Here is a 12,334-nt window from a genome sequence, read left to right as displayed (position 1 = left end):
TTTCTGTCTCTCTCCTCTAAAGTGTAACATTTTGTCAAAAAGACCTCTAAGTTAACTTTTTTTTTCAGAATAGGGCATTTTAAGAGATGTGTCTTATAATTACAGTTTTAAACTTTGTTATTGTCCTTTTGTTTATTTCTATTTATGAAAACTTTCATGGTGGGAAGTCAAATTGTATGATGAAGGCATTTAGAATACCTTCCATTTTTTAAATGGCATGTGTCTAAATTGGATGATTTAAAATAACAATAAATATTTACATTTATCTAAGTTTAAAAATATTTTCTTTTCAATAACTATAAGTTAGTTCAGGTCTTATTATCTAATTTTCTATGTGTGAAAATTGAGGCTCAGAGATTTGCCTGAAGTAATAAAAGTATTAAATTTGGGAATCTGCCTGAAGTAATAAAAGTATTAAATTTGGGAATCGAACAGGGATATTTAACATGAGGACCAATTTTTTTCTCCTACATATAACACCAAATAATCCCTTTTACCTTGAATGAGGAACATAAAAATAAGAGGGTCAGAAGAGAAATTTTTTAAAAGCACAGCATCTCAGTGCTGCAAAGTATCTTTGAGGTCATCTAATTCCAACCTTTTTCTGATCAAGAATGTTTTCTCTAACAGGATTGCATTGATCTAGACTCCTTAAAAAACACTAGTGAGGTAAAAACTGCAACCTTATAAATAAGAATACTGCTCTTAAGTAGTGGTAGTTTCTGTACTTCAAGTCTAAGTCTTATGTTTTTCCAACCTTTATTATTTTCCCTGCTGGAGCCAAGGAGAACAAGTTAAATCCATTTTCTGTCTGGTTGTTCTTCACATACTTGAAGACATTAGGGATGGGAGGAATACTATCTCCCTTTAATAATAGTAGTAATAACTAGCATCTATATGTACAGCTAGAAGGCATAGTGTATGTAGCATCAGGTCTTAAATCAAGAAATCTTATCTTCCTGAGTTCAAATACAATCTCAGAAACATACTAGCTGTGTGATCCTGGGCAAATCACTTAACTCTGTTTCAGTTTCCTCATCTGTAAAATGAAACAGAGAAATAAATATCAGTGTCTTTGCCAAGAAAATCACCACATGGGGTTACAAAGAGTCAGAAATGATTAAACAACAGTGAATATTTTGCTCCAAAATTTTTAAGATTGAGACTTTAAATGTGCTGGCTAAAAACCAGATTTATATTTTACAAATTATTTATTTTACTTGTATTGTAAACATATGAGAATAAAGATTTTTGAAGGATTTGGTGGTGGTAATGGTGGGGAAATCTAACTTTTTTGTGTAAAGACTTCTATCCCTCCATTTAATGAATTATCTTTTAATTACCTTGTGCTAAGCCATTATTTAGCTCATCTTCCACACATTTCTAGCATATCTTTTCTTTTTTGTTTGTGATGTGCTATAGAAAACTATTCAAATCTTTATTTTACCTTTAAAAAATTTACAATCAAAGAATATTTTTTAAAATGAAAAATATTTTCAAAATGGGAGCATTCATTGCATTTACTTTATGCTTTACTTCTAAGATTTTGGTGGTGATGGTGGTGGTATTCAGATGTTTTCATATGTCTCTGACTCTTCATGATCTGATCCATGGTTTTCTTGGTAAGATATTGGAGTGATTTAACATTCCTTTCAGTTCAATTTACAGATGAGAAAACAGAGGCAAACAGGGTTAAGTGACTTGACCATAGTAGATAGCTAGTAAGGGTTTAAAGTATTATTCAGATTCAAGTCTTCCTGGCCCAACATTCTGTTCACTGTGCCACCCAGCTGTCCTCATCTAAGATTATCTTTAATCTATGCCATATTGCATTTTATCTCCCCCATTAGACTGTGGACTTCTTGAAAACAAGATTGTTTTTGCCTTTCTTCATATCCCCAATCATTAACATAAGGTTTGGTGCATAGTAGACACTTAATAAATGCTTATTGATTTGAACTGACCTAAATCTACTATTGTCTACATATATTAGAATCACATGATAGAGACAGAAGGAACTTTAAGGACGATCTATTCCCACCCTTCATAAAACCAGAGATTTCAAGCTAGAAGGGACCTCTAAGGCTAATCACATGAGGAAAACAAACCCAGAGATATTTATTTACTTGCCCAAGGTACAGCAAAGAATTACTAGCAGGTGCATGATATAAACTTAGGTCTTCCAGGTCTGGAGTCAGGGCTCTTTCTATTATGTTACCTCCATTTAATAATGAGGGAACTCAGACCCAAAGAAAACCCACACATATTAGTAGCTGAGTCAGGCCTGTCATTCCTATTTTCTGATTTGAAGGCCAATTTCTTTCTGCTTTAATGCTTATTACCTTATTGCTATATACAATTATACTGCTTAACATAATAAATAAGCACTGTATTCCTGTACAAATAAGGTAGTACAAATAAGGTCATCAGAATCTGGAAAGTTCTAAATAGCCTAGTTCATAGAAGCAGATGATGTGAAAAGGTTGAATTTTCAGAGTCTTATGTCTTGGTCTAAAATCATCAAATGGATTTTCAGTATTTTCTAAATGGAAATTAAAAAATATAAAATGGATGAAATATTCTCATTGGGTGTGTATTCTCTTGGTGTGTATTTTTGGCATTTATCATTTTTCTTATATGTAAGCTAAAAGACAGGGCTCAATGAAGTTACTGCTAGGGTCCCTTGCTATTCTTATATGTTGAATTGTGGGGAAAATGCCAAGAAAATTCAAGTCTATGTGCTAACTTGGTAATCTATAGTTATTCACTCAAATATATAGGCAACAAATATAGGATCCAGATGGTAAATTTGTCTCTCACTTAGTAGATTAGTCCTTAGGAGTTGCGTGTGGCAATAGAGGTTAAGGGGGTTGCTCAGAGTCATTCTGCTAACAAATATCCCATGCTGCCTCTTTATGTAATTAAAGAGCAAAAAATAGGGGACCTGAAAATAATTCTTATCTGTTAAACAGTTCCAAAGTTCTAAATCATTAAAATAAAAGTATGTGCTTATAGCATTATTTCTCATGTACAATGCTATTTTCTTCTGGTGAGTTGTCTACAAATCAGTGAAAAGAGGATTGAAATATACTATTGTTAATGCTCCTCAGCAGGGGTTAAGATTACTTATTAATTTTAGTAAACTCAGGAGCAGATAAGTGGCATAGTGGATAGAGCACCAGCCCTGAAGTCAGGAAGACCTGAGTTCAAATCTGGCCTCAGACACTTAACACTTCCTAGCTGTGTGACCCTGGGCAAGCCATTTAACCCTCATTGCCTTAGAAAAAAGTAGAAATAAAAAACCGATAATTTTAGTCCAATTATATGACTGTAGAAGTTTAAAATCAGAAAGAACAGCAGTGACCATCTAGACTAACCCATGTCCCAAAAAAGAAGCCTTAATCCTATAATCTCAATAAATGTCCATCTGCCCTCTGCTTGAAGCCCTCCAACAAGGTAGAACCCACAAGACAAGACAAGACATGTACAGTTTGGGATATTTCTAATGGTTAGGAACTTTTCCCCCTACATCAGGTATAAATTAGATTCATATTCACTTTCATCTATTGCTCCTGACCAGGTTTAACATTTTAAAAATATTTTTCCTAGTAAATTTATTTATTTTTAATATACATTGCTTTAAGAATCATGTTGAGAGAGAAAAATCAGAGCACAAGTGAAAACCCATGGGAGAGATGAAAAAACAGAAAAAAGAAGTAAACATAGTATGTATTGATTTACATTTAGGCATCCTTCTGGATGTAGATGGCATTTTCTGTCCAAAATCTAAATGGGATTACTTTGGATCACTGAACCATTGAGGAGAATCAACCCTTTCATAATAGATTATCACACATTCTTGCTATTATTGTGTATAATGTATTCCTGGTTCTGCTTGTTTTGCTCAGCATCAATTCATGTAAATATTTCCAGGCTTTTCCAAAAAGAGCTTGTTCATCATTTGTTATAGAACAATAATATTCCATTCCCTTCGTATACCACAACTTGTTCAGCCATTACCCAACTGATGGGCATTTATTCATTTTCCAATTCTTTGCTGCCATAAAAAGAGCTGCTATAAACATTTTTGCACATGTGAGGCCTTTTCCCTCCTTTATGATTTCCTTGGGATTCAGACCCAGTAATGGCATGGCACTGCTGGATCAAAGGGTATGCACAGTTTCATAACTCTTTAGGCATATTTCCAGATTGTTCTCCAGGATGGTTGTTGGATCACTTCACAACTCCACCAACAATGCATTAGTGTCCCAGTTTTCCCATATCCTCTCCAACATTTATCATTAGATTTTCTTGTCATCTTAGCCAATTTGAGAAGTGTGAAGTGATACCTCAGAATTATTTTGATTTGCAGTTCTGTACTTCATAGTGATTTAAAGTATTTTTAATATAACTATAAATGGCTTTAATTTACTCATCTGAAAATTGTTCATATCCTCTGACCATCTTAATGGGAATGATGTGTATTCTTATAAATGTGACACAATTCTTATAGATTTCAGAAATGAGACCTTTAAAAGAAATACTAACTGTAAAGATTTTTCTCCAGTTTCGTACTTCCCTTTAATCTTCTTTCTGTTGGTTTTATTTATGCAAAAAAAATTTAATTTAATGTAATCAAAATTGTACATTTTGCCTTTCATAATGTTCTCTAGTTCTTTGGTCATAAATTCTTCCGTTCTCCAAAGATCTGATAGGTAAATTTACCCTTGTTCTGCTAATTTGTTTATGGTATCATCCTTTATGCACAAATTATGTATCCATTTTGACCTTATTTTGTATCAGATGTGACATATAGGACAATGATAAATTTCTGACATATTATTTTCCAGTTTTCATAGCAATTTTTGTCAAATAGTGAGTTCTTATTCCAGAAGCTGGAGTTTGGAGGTTTAATTTGTTCCACTGATTCTTGCTCTCTCACAAAATCATTAGCTTCCATTTGCCCTGTTCTAGTTTTTAATGTATGATTTTCTTCAGTTAGCTTTTGTATTTCTTTTATCATTTGGTTAATTCCACTGTTTAAGGAGTTGTTTTCTTTAGACAATATCTCCTAAAAATGTTTAGATATGGCTAATGTCCAAGTTATCCCCCAAAGTTATTAGCCTTTTGGGTGAATACTAACATATAAAGTATAATCAGGCTTAAGACAGCTGTTTATTTCATCAAACACATATACAACATACTTTAAAAAGTATTTGTAAGCACATATCAACAAATACTTAAAACACAAAACAGTAATTTATTAAGCTTGTTTTATTTTGCCAAGAAGAAAATATAAGCTTTAGGATTATGGCACAAATACAACAATTTTATCTCTGACTTCCACTGTCTTTGATATGCACAAATTTAGCTCTCCAAGTAAGTCAATCCTTAGCTTAAACTTTGTTAATCTTTTCAACTCTAGCAAACTCTTGCCAGTTTCTATTGGTAGTGGGGTATTTTATTATCTGGGATTTTGTGTTATAGTAGACAACACTTCTCAAAAGGCAATGGACCACAGATCAGCAACCTAGCAATTCCCAGATGCATGAGATAGGTGCCAGACTAGAAATAGCTATCTCCAAGTTATTATTCAATCATCTGTGCTTAGGAAAGCAGGCAAACAACCTAAAACCAGCTAGACTGGAAGTCTAGTCTCAACTTTGTGTAGCCAAACTCTTTTCATCGCTTCCATGTGCTCATTCCAACCCTAGCTCTAGGGGAAGGATAGAGAGAAATTCCTTGCTCCTCACTAGAACTCAAAGGGCATGCTGAGGGAACTATCTTGTTCCAACTTTGTGTCTTCAATTACTTGCTCCAAACTGGGTCTAATTCAACCCTCTGGTAGGTTAGGTTTGATATTGAAACAAAATGAGATGAGTAAATCATTCAACTGTCAACAAAAGGAGATTTACTTATCCATAGCAGGAGGATGATCAACAAAGATGCATTGAGGATACCTGGGTTGATTTAACTGAATGAAGTTCCTTCTCCTTTGCCCACCAGGATCCACCAATCAATAACCAAGGAGAATTTAGAGCTTTTCATGACTGTTTTCTATGCAGGCAATCATGAAATAATGTCAGCAACTTGAATCTTTAGTCCTCCCAGTGAATCAAATTTTTAACTTGAACACAGGAATAGCAAATTTTAAGCTCTTGTTGTCACCATAGTTTTCATGACATTTAACATCATTAGCATATCAAAGAAAATGAACACTATCTCTGTTGCCAACTGTGAAATTAAGGCATGAACCATTTTTAAATGTACAGTAGTTTAGGGTCTCAATTCCTTGGGATTTGTAAACAGCTTCAAAGGGAAGCCACAGCTGTGGCTATATTGGCCAGTTACTTCCTTATGTCTCTGTGTACAAATATGATAGCATGTCTTTGGCCAAATTTAAAGAACTCCACTTTTTAGTACTTTTCAAGGATCTTGATAATGATTCTCAAGGTGACATAGCAGCCCATTGTGAAAAGGAATAGATTTTTAAACATCCTCTCCTTTTAACACATGTAATTTGAACCCAAGTGAAGGCTCAGTTAGATTTTCTTAGATGGCTGTGAAAAGTGATGCCACTTTTAGTTGGTTCAGCTTTTCTGCCTCCCACTTTAATGGTACTTTGAATATGGGTATTTGGTTTTCTTGCAAAGTCTGATTTGGAAGTACCAACACAGAAGGAGCCATAGTTTTAAGAGACTTGATTTCTTGCTGTTCTAATTTATCCACCCTTTGGAAAACAGTCTAAAATAAATGACATTATCCAGAGCTACTTGAAAAGTAAAGTAGACAAATTGAGCAGCCTAAATAAATGCCATTTCAGTAATCAATTATTTTGAACTCCTTGTTACCTCTGAATACTCAGCCATGAAGGAAAATATCTATGGTTGCTGATTATGTAGAGACTGAAGAAGTACAGGGAATTAGATTTTTTCTTTCTTGCAAATATGCATTTTAATTTTTTAGTGTTCTTGCACATTTTATAATTATCAGAATCTACATATGAAAAGACATAATGTAGGCTTATATTACATATTCATCTACATTTGTATCAAATTTTCTTAGTATGTTAATTCATTTTTATAGCCTTTATAATGTGATGATTATCATGTTTACTTCCTTTAGTGTGTATAAAGTAAAAATTCTCATTTTTGCATCTTCATGTATCTTTGCTGCATCTAATTAGCATTATTATTTTTTGGACTTCATAGAGCTGGCTATTTGCCTCAGAATATTCCCCTGGAGATTATCAAATACCTTTCTGAGGAAAAGGATTTTCTTCCATGGCATGCTGCCAGTCGGGCTCTCTATCCTCTAGATAAATTACTGGACCGAATGGAGAACTACAATGTCTTCAATGTAAAAAGATAGATTTTTTTTGTCTTCAATTCTCAAAAGATGTGCTGGTTTATCATGATATACTATTGTGCAATTGATTTAAAGTTATTTACTTCCTTCCTAATTGTTGTTTGTTAATTTTGTCATGTTTTCCTGTGGGTATGTGGTTCTAGCATTTGAAGAAGAGAATTTAAGAGAAGCTAATCTGTCCTATCCTAAAAAGAAAAGCACTTTAGTGCTACAGCACTAAAAAATATAAACAACCCAAATCCTCCTACTCCAAACATTTCCTTCTAGTTATAAGATACTTCACTCACCAAAGACTGAAATAACCCAGGCAAAGGGATTCTAAAGATCTTAACAGGATATCAACAATTGCAGTAAAGATTGTTAGTCATTATTTTTATCCAAGAGGGCATAGTGAATTCAATTCACTTCTTTAATTAACAGAATAAGATCAACATTGAGGCAAAAGTCCATTCATAATTGGGTCCAAGGGGATAACAGTGCAGCAACAATAGATAATCCAAATAGACAGGAAAACATGACAAACATTCCAAAATATGCTACTTGAAAAATCTTACTTCAACTAGAAGCTGGTTGGGAAACCAAAATATTATTGTTGGTAGTAATTAATGGAGAAATTTCATAACCACTTCAAATTAAATTAGTAGTGAACATTTGATATTTAATTTTCCCATTTACAATCTAATTTTGGTACATATGGAAAATGTTTTTATATTTAGTATTAACTTTTCTTTCCTATTTTCATTTTTAAGAACCTGACCAGTATCCTATAAAATAACCCTTTCCTATAACTTACTGAATATCCTTTCAATTAACTTAGTCTTAATATTCTTTAAACCTATATGACTATAGCATAAAATCCCTTTAAGGGAAGCATCTCAATTCCCAGATTGTCATTAGAATTCCTTGTTTTTTATGTGTAGACTGCCTATGCAGATGCAATTCAGTTTTAATAAATAAAAATTGTGACGTTTAGGGGTAAATGGCTTTACTGCTAAGGCCTCATAATACATGCAAAAAAAAATGTGTCATTTTAGTGATGACATAATTTTCACCTGCTAGAAAGAAGAAATATTGCATTTCTCCTTTTCTTCCAGACACACAAACGTGTGCATAGAACTTATGGAAATGTAAGATCTATTCAATCTATATATATTTGTTCTTTAAGATGGTATATTATGTCAGACAATTCATTTTCAATAGCAGTTAAAAAACATTACTTGGGCTATCATTTCAGTACTCTTCTTCCTACCTGAAATTAAGGAAGTACATTCAAGTAAAGAAGAGCATGTTTAAATTGATATTGATATTTAAATGTATAAGGAAATAAATGGATATTAACATGAACTACTATTGAATACCCTTTGTATGTTATGATAAATAGCACTGCTAAGTCATTGGGTAAACTTATGTAGTAATTTTTTTTCCTCTATGTCTTTGTCATTCAGGGTAGCTATGCTTTTCCATAATTTATATGTAAGACCTACATGTATGCATATGTTTGCCCCTAAACAGTCCATATTTGTAGAATTTGAACATTTGTAGAATGTTCATCAGAACATATTTCTCACAAGTTCATTATGAAGTCAAGACTACTTTATTTTTCGGCATTATCCCAACTTTTTCTATATTAAAATGAAGTAGTGAAATCAGGATTGTTTTAATACACTTTAAATAAGCTAACTGCTTAAGTACACTGTTACAATATAACTACCTTGAGAAAAGCTGAAATTGTTTAACAATTATAGTCTTTACTCAGCTTGGTTATTACATCCTAGATGAATGTTTTTCTGTGTTCAAAAATACTGAATCTGAAGTTTTTAAAACAATCCTGCATACTATAAATACTTAATAACTGTTGCATTTCTTGAATTTAAATATTCATAAGATATTATTATATCTATGACTAGGTGTTTGTAAATAATCAACTTTATCATATGAGACATTTAATTTTAGATACTCGATTTTAATGGACAAATTAAAATCTTGACATTGGCATTATTTCCCCTCCCTCTCCATTTAGGAATATATTTTAAAACAAGTGGCAACGATGTACATCAAGCTTGGATGGCCAACAATTAATGTTAATGGATCCCTTGTTCGAGCATCTTACCAACATGAGTACAACTTTGTTTTCTTTTTTCTATTTCTAACCTACAAAATTATAGTTTAAAAAATAGTACCAATACTATTGTGACTTTCATAATTGGAGACAGTCTTACTTTCATTTCTTATCTCTCATTTCCCTCTCTGGGGAGAATTGTTGCTGTGTTAGCACAAATTCTTTTACCTTGTATTTGAGAACAAAAATAATTTTCTTGCTCTGCTATAGTTTAAGCCTTGTCTTTAATAGTGATGTTAGGATCTGAACCCGGGCTTCTTTTTCTTAGAATATGTATAGATATGTCATATACATAGTTAGTCTAACTGTTACTTAATTGGTTCTTATTTAACCCTATAGAATGATAGAATTTAGATTTAATTGTGTTCTTATATGTTGTTAATGAGGATGTTTAATGGCTTCCTAAGAATGTTGATATAGAGGAATAGGATTGTGTTTCCATTATTTTAGTTTCTTTTCTTTTACTTTGCTAATACCCAGAGAATTACGGCGAGAAGTAATAATGCTGGCATGCAGCTTTGGTAACAAACATTGTCACCAGCAGGCTTCAACACTCATTTCAGACTGGATTTCCAGCAATAGGAACCGGTGAGTTGAACAAGATTAATATTTCCACAAAAGTTAACCTTCTTGCAGACCCTGATGAGCAGATAGGTAGATATAGTTATAGATAGATATGTATATATATAAAAAAAGAGATATCTAGAAATTTATATCTTTCCAAGATGGTTAAAATAGACCAAAAATTCATTCCAAAATTTAGATTTCAGCTAGATATTATTGTTGCAGGTACTAAACAATTGGGTATTTTTAAAAGATGAAGAGGAAATTGAAAAGTTGCAAAAACTTAGACTTACATAAAGATGAACTTTCAAAAAACTTCAGCTATCTAAAAATGGAATGCACTCCTACAGGAGGTCAATGGGTTCCTCATGATTGGAAGTCTATAAGCAGAAGTGTAACGACCACCTCTTAAGCATATTCTTAAACATATCTTATTCATGCTTAGTGCATTGTAAATACTGCTCGCTTGTTCCTTCCTTCCTACATGACTCTAGATAAATTCTGATGTCCTTTCTAACTGACATTCTGCAAAGTAGAAATCAAAATATACAGGTCTTAGAAAGACATTGGATTTTTAAAATAGTATCCATTACATACTATTGTAAGGCAATAGTTTGGCAAGCATCTGTTAGATCTCTACTAGTTGCCAGGCTTGGCACTAGACATGGGTAATACAAAACACAAAAGTGAAGTGGCTCCTGACCTTAAGGATCTTATATTCTACAGGGGGAAATAGCATGTATAGAGATAGTGAATATGTGATATAGATAAAATAAATAAAAAGTAATTGGGAAGCTCAAACAAGTAAGATAATCAGGAAAGGCCTATTTAGATGGAGACACCATGTGGATTTTTGAAGGGAGCTAGGACTTTAAGGCTTGAGAAAAATTTATGCAAAGCTATGATGGTAGGAAATGAAATGGCTTTCCTGGAATTCATAGTTTTAGAAGGAGACAAATGTGAAATTTTGAAAAGTTGTGTAGAGCTTGATCTAATATATATCAACCAAATACACTTTACAGATTTGATTTCTATGTGATAGAAACCATGAAGGAAATGGGGCAACAATTAAAATGTATAAAGTATAATTGTTTTAACTTTTCCTTTTCTATACTTTTGACTTCTATTACCTAAAAGTTTCCCTCATGATTTTTCATTCTTCTTATTTTAGTGATATCAGGCAACTAAAATAGCTTAGACTACAGAATTAGAAAAATGTTATTAAGGTGGGCCTATTTTAAAGAAAAAGCTTTCAATATTTTTCATTAAGGGATCTCAAAGAGAACTGATACACTTCCCAAAGGAAAACAGGAATTGCATACAATTTATAAATCGCTACAGATCTAGTCCAAATGCCTCATCTTGCAGAAGAGTAACAGACTCAGAGAGGTTAAATTATTTACATAAGATTATAAAGGAAGTTTCCCCTTTCTCCCTCCTTCCTTTCTTCCCTTCCTTCTTCTCTCCTTCTCTCCTTTCCTCCCTCCTTTTTTTCCTTTTCTCCCTCCCTTCCTCCTTTCCTCCTTCTCTTTTTTCTTCTTTCCTCCCTCCCTCCCTTCCTCCCTTCCTTCCTTCCTTCCTTCCTTTCTTCCTTCCTTTGTTTCTTTCTTTTTTCTTTAAAATTCCTGAGAGTTCTGTCATGTTAAGATTGAAAAGAGGTGGCAATTGCAAAACAATATTTCATTAATCTATGGTCATGAGTTTTATCAAAAATTTTAACTAACTTTTAAGGTAGTACTCACTTTGTTCAGAGGCATAAGCCCATTCCTAGATTTTAAAAGACTTTGCCATCCTCTTATGCATTCAGGAATGGTTTTCAAGCCATCAGAATAAAAGCCTAAATCTGTAATCTATTTTATGTAACTTGCTATATTGTCATTTAATCTCCAAAGTAACAGTCTAAATGTTATTCACAAATGACTAAATAGGACAATATAGCTTTACAAATTCTTTTAGAAAATTACATAATCTTTGGGGTGAATGAGACACTGGGGATCATTTGTTTCTCCTTGGTACTTAGACCTGCAATCCAACAACTATGTACTATATGAATTTTTCATTAACAGTGCAAAGTAGTATTCTAGACCCTGCTTGAACATATCTACTAATAGATACCCCATGACTTTGCAAGGAAGTCATTCCATTTTGAGGCAGTTCTGGTTGATAATTTCTTCCTTAGCGATGAGCATAAATCTTTCATCTTGTATTGTTCATCCAAAGGACATTAGAAGAATTATTTTGAGTTTATAACTCAACCTACATTTATCTTAGTCCATGCAAAGT

At 32.9% G+C, this 12,334-nt stretch overlaps 1 protein-coding gene across 3 annotated transcripts in view; it reads left to right on the top strand.

Annotated features, from left to right (window-relative positions):
- TRHDE (thyrotropin releasing hormone degrading enzyme) overlaps positions 1 to 12,334 on the top strand; it is a 530,611-nt gene that overhangs the window by 468,770 nt on the left and 49,507 nt on the right. For 2 of the 3 annotated variants that reach the window (XM_031938821.1, XM_031938820.1), the window contains exons 13-15: positions 7,212 to 7,359; positions 9,389 to 9,486; positions 9,968 to 10,075. The exons of the other annotated variant lie outside the window; for it this stretch is intronic. In XM_031938821.1, coding sequence (XP_031794681.1) covers positions 7,212 to 7,359; positions 9,389 to 9,486; positions 9,968 to 10,075 — 354 coding nt within the window. The remainder of the gene's footprint in view (positions 1 to 7,211; positions 7,360 to 9,388; positions 9,487 to 9,967; positions 10,076 to 12,334) is intronic. 3 annotated transcript variants of the gene reach the window in all.

Source organism: Sarcophilus harrisii, chromosome 5 (assembly GCF_902635505.1).
Source record: "Sarcophilus harrisii chromosome 5, mSarHar1.11, whole genome shotgun sequence".
Classification (NCBI taxonomy): domain Eukaryota; kingdom Metazoa; phylum Chordata; class Mammalia; order Dasyuromorphia; family Dasyuridae; genus Sarcophilus; species Sarcophilus harrisii.
This window is presented reverse-complemented; position numbering and strand designations above follow the sequence as displayed.